The sequence below is a fragment of the Nannobrachium achirus genome, assembly GCF_963921795.1.
Source record: "Nannobrachium achirus genome assembly, chromosome: 12".
NCBI lineage: Eukaryota > Metazoa > Chordata > Actinopteri > Myctophiformes > Myctophidae > Nannobrachium > Nannobrachium achirus.
The window spans coordinates 51288849-51294071 of NC_137832.1; the positions used below are offsets into that span (position 1 = coordinate 51288849).

The 5223-nt window shown below is 43.4% G+C and overlaps 1 protein-coding gene across 1 annotated transcript in view; it reads left to right on the forward strand.

Annotated features, from left to right (window-relative positions):
• LOC308295681 (A-kinase anchor protein 7-like) overlaps positions 1–2096 on the forward strand; it is a gene marked incomplete at both ends in the record, with an annotated part of 5595 nt that extends 3499 nt beyond the window's left edge. Inside the window, 1 exon segment of the mRNA XM_080738731.1 lies at positions 2019–2096. Within this exon segment, the coding sequence (XP_080594857.1) occupies positions 2019–2096 (78 nt within the window).
• Positions 2097–5223: the final 3127 nt, after the last annotated feature.

Here is a 5223-nt window from a genome sequence, read left to right on the forward strand (position 1 = left end):
TATCTATCGAGGTGCCAACTTGCTCCTTGGGCACAAATAGGAAGGCCATGTATGGCCTACTTGTGCGCCAGCAGAGCATGCCATGAGGTGCGCTCACCACTGGCATCACTATGCTGGTTCCTCATTTTCTTGTTAATGATGACGTTGCCAGAAATGATGGTCCCTGATTGGGCTACGGGCTTAAACACACACAGCTACCTACGGTACCTACCTACATACAGTACGCAGCCGAACGCAGTACTTGCGTGCTCAGCTGGCGAAAGTAATTATGGACCTTGATATGAAATGGATAGAAAACCACTGTTTCAAGTGAATGTCAGAGAGTCCACATCGACCACGCCACAACTATAACGACAACAACATGGATAACAATAGAGTTATATAAATGTATGGATAGATATTTACAGCACATCCCTGTTCAGTACAATACAGAATGTTCCGCTGATAACGTGCACACAGTTGACCCTGCAACGTAAGGACACCGTTCAATAGGAGGATTCTGCGTGCTGGGGAGATTTATGTAAGAAGGATGTACTGTAAGGCTTAACACATCCTGATATAAGACTCCCCTCCGCCCAGAATCTTCTTATTGAAAACGTGTCCTAGTTTTACCTCATCTGTATTAAAGCGGTATGTATTATAATAATTAATTCATAGCATTGCTGAGGTCTGCTTTAACAAACACGATGAGCCCCAAAGTGCCAACACTACACAAAATCACACAGGTTCACAGTTGAACACGTGATATTATTACTGTAAGATGTCGGCACTCGCTGCACATCAGTGATTTTCAAACCTTTTCATTTCCGGGACCCCCCCAGTTTGATTAGACCAGTGGTTTTCAAACTTTTTCATATCAAGGTCCCCCATTAGATTTTTATCTCTGGTCTCTGCACTGTAAAACCCTCAGTGTTAATGTGACCAAAAGGACCCAAACCAAAAGGACCCGTAAGGTTCCACTGTATTGCTGCCTTACAGACGTCACTCATGGAAAATAAGGAACCTTATACAACTGGGATGTTGTTGCATAAGGTTGGGGGAGCGCAATAAGAACCCAAGTGCCAGTCATGGTTAGCCTCCATGAATAGACATTCATTGTTAATTACACTGGGGAGTGTGCAGCCTGACAGGCATTAAGTGAGACAGAATGAGCTCCTCTGTATTTTTCCACAGTGGTAGTGTTAAGTCATCAGCAACAGAGCCCAGCACATTCACCCTTCTCAAATGAACATAACGAACAACTTTCAACTCCAGGTTGAAAGTGGCCCTATAGTTTGGGCAAGTTCATTGTAGTTAATCTTTTTAAATTTTTACAAAGAATCTTTCTACAACTTTCCTAAATCTAACACGCTAGCTGTGTTGCTTACAGGGCGGCAGCGGTTCATGCTTACAGGGCGGCAGCGGTTCATGCTTACAGGGCGGCAGCGGTTCAGGACGCAGAACGGTCGCTTGGTTTTGACCCCGGGCTGGGCTCTCTCACTGTGTCACTGTCGAAGTGTCCTTGAGCAAGACACTGAACCCCTAACTGCTCCCAGTGAGCAGGTTGTCGGTGCCTTGCAGGGATGTGCAGGGGGTCAAGCCCCCTTTGATGTCTATGTGTACACGCGCCTGGTGCCTTGCATGGTTTCCTCTGCCATCGTCGGTGTGTGAACGGTTGAATGTGAAGCATGTTGTAAAAAGTGTGGCTATTTTTTAACAAAGTAAAAAATGTGGCTATTTTTTAACAGAGACAAACAGAAGCAGTCCAAATACAGGGCCAATACAGGGTCCAGTTTGCTAAAGTTCAGACTAGAGGGTTTAAGTGGTTGAACAGTGGAGCTGTTTCATTTTCAAAGGCTGTGTAAAACTGAACGTTAACTCTGGACAGATGTCCCTCACAGACGCTTTCCGCTCCAAGGTGGCACGCTGAAAAAACAACCCAGTATTTCAGCTAAATGGCTATAATAATGTTATTGTTGGGAATTCCTTCAGAAATCCATAATATCCTCAGATTCAATGTTGTTGCTTTGGCTCCCTAGGGTCGAGGTCACGGCTATGGAGCCTTCCAATGGTTCCTTGGGGCTTTCAATTTAGAGAACATTGGCTTTGTGCGGTAAAACTCTAGTTGGAAAAGTGCATTTCTCTCAAATAATTTCCCGAGGGAAAACATTTGGTTAACACTCTTCCAAACATTCCTGATCCTGCCTTGAGGGAGGATCTGTGAAATCCCTCATATCCTTTTGGAATGCTTTGGACAATTAGATGCATATGTAGCCTAATATCAGTGTTTCATGTCGTCGCTGTTGGGTGGAAACGTATATCCTAATTCCTAAATCCCTTACTTTACAGGAAATGGCAAAAATAACCTGTGTTTGATCCAATGTAGTTATTATTTACTCACAAGTTCTATTCTCATCATGACCATATGAGCAACCATCAACTGGGTGAAGCTGAAACAAAAGTTTCCTCACAGGTGTTTTTGAACATTTTTAAACATTTGTCACAAATTTGCCCAGATTTTACCAGGCTTAATGTACTTTTAGTTTTTATTAAATTGTCATATTATTAAACATACAAATTCCCTAAATGAAATGTATGTATTTAATTCAGTCAAAAATAGAAGCAGGGATAAAAAACATATCCCCACCGGCCATACACAAAACATGAATGAAGGGGTGTGTGTGTGTGTGTGTGTGTGTGTGTGTGTGTGTGTGTGTGTGTGTGTGTGTGTGTGTGTGTGTGTGTGTGTGTGTGTGTGTGTGTGTGTGTGTGTGTGTTTGTGTGTGTGTGCGTGCGTGCGTGCGTGCGTGTGTGTGTGTGTGAGTGAGTGGAGGAGGGGTATCAAAAGCAGAGGCATGGACCCCCCTCCCCCGAATCCAACCCTGATGTAAAGTAAATGGAGCATGTTAACAGCATGGGCAGCATACTTTCATGTTTACAGAATGCTCTCTCTCTCTCTCTCTCTCTCTCTCTCTCTCTCTCTCTCTCTCTCCCTCTCTCTCTCTCTCTTCGTCCCTTTCTTTTAATTGAACAGAGGTGTTCAAAATGGATGCCATCTGTTTGGGTGAACGGTGCCAACGTCTGGCGCGCTTTGAGTCTTGTTCTTTTCAAAGGCGTCTCAGTCTGAGACACATGTTGAACAGTAAGGTACGCCTTCTGAAACGTGGCTTGGCAAGAGGCTCTTAATGTGGGGTTTCCAGGGGCTCCCCAGCTAAATGATTGATACTTAAGGAAACAAAGGACCCTTATGGGTCTCTGTGACTCTGAGAGTTAGATTTAAATTTAGATTTAGATTGTTCATTTCGATCCTCATTAATTGTTCATTCAAAAATACACTGTATACAAACATTATCTATTTCTCGTTGTTTTATTTATTTACTTTTAATACGCAATATGTTTAACACTACCGCATCATACCATACCCCTTAATCCATCAATTGCGTATGTTCTCCCAAATCTTTATGTTATTGTCCTCAAAACTGGACGACAGTACAAAGGCAGGGCCTTTAGCCAATGAGGGAGCAGCTTTCTTGGTGACATCATCAAACAAGTGCGACTTGATATAAATCACAACAACATCCACGTGAAATCTTTTGTAGTTTTTGAAATATTTAACTTTAATCACCCAATGCATTTCCAATGGGAAATTAGTCTGGAGAGAGAGGAAGAGAGAGACCCATTGACCCAATATAGGAGTCTCAGAAGTATTGTTGGAGTGCCCGTTGGGAAGATCTTTATGCTCATATATGGTGTTCCATGGTGGGGTGCCTGTAGGGTAGATCTTTATGCCCATACATGGTGTTCCATGCTGGTGTTACATGCGAGCCCACACTGTTTCGTAGGAACAGTATTTCTAGTAAAAGAATTGTTATTTTGATCAACGTTTGCCTGTTATCTCTCCCATGGTACCACAACAGTACAGCATGGAATTGTGGACAAAATCTTATCCAACAATAACAAAATATGCAAAGCTAAATGTCATCATGGTGGTCCGTGGCTGAAATGCTAATAAATAATGGACCGTGATATGAAAAGGGTGAAACCACTGACTTACAATATACCTTTAACACCAGATTTTACTGTTTACTCGCAGTTCTCTCTATTCCTCCCACTCCCTCTATTCTCCTGTGTGTCTCTCTCTGCCCGTCTGTCCTCCTCAATGCTCTTTTCAGTCTATCTTTTCTTTTATTTCTCTCTCTTCTGTCTTTGACTGTTTATTCTCATCTGTTCATGTGGGGCTGCGATAAAATCCTGAGTCCATCTGGACCTGTTGTGGCATGCCATTTGGCACCCTGAGCACAGGCCAGCCACAGGCCGCCATCTGTGCCACGCTTTGTGGCAGAGGCACCACCGTGGGGGCATGGCACATAATCCCCCCCCCCCCCCCCCCCCCACACACACACACACACACACACACACCCACCATCCAGCCTGCCGTCCATCCATTCCCCCGAACAGAAATTCCAAGACACAGACAAAAAGAGAGTAAGTTCTCCTAAAAGGAGAGGAAAGGAGAGGAGAGAGCTTTGACAATCCTGTGGGGACCAGTTTCAGCTTCATCCAGCTGAGTGCTGCTCTCAGAGCGTGGAGGGTGAAGCAGTAAGGGGTCAAGTGTCTCGCCTACTTTACCCATTGGTCTATAGCCAATTATAGACCATTAGATAAAAGACCAAGATTTTATGGACGATTAAAACGAGCAGTACTGAAAAGGAATATATATTCGTCCAGTTCGTCTAGTTTACTGCAGTGGTTCTCAACCTTTTCAGGCCGCGACCCCCAAAATAATCATATTTTAACTGGGAGTTGAGTTGAGGCATTACATTTTGTATAACACAGTTCTATTGTGAAAATAGCAGATCTAGATGCTCACAACGCCTCGCAATGTGAAGATAGCAGATCTACATGCTCACAACGCCTCGCAAGGCATTGTGAGCATGTAGATCAGCTATCTTCACAATTTCTGCCTCTATAATATTTGACAATTTGGCCAATGTTTAATTTGTCATTTTAGAGGTATTAAAATGTCCTTAAATTGTCACTTTAGAAATGTTCAGATACCCTCTATACACTTAAACTTTATGTTGGTTTGTTTACTGTTGAGTGGGAAAATAATGTTGCACATTATGTTAATCATCTGGGGACCCCCCCAAATAATTTGGTGACCCCCCCACAGGTTGAGAACCACTGTTTTACTGGACACAACTTCAATGCACGGCTGGGATATCTTGGTGATTCAGTGTCCAC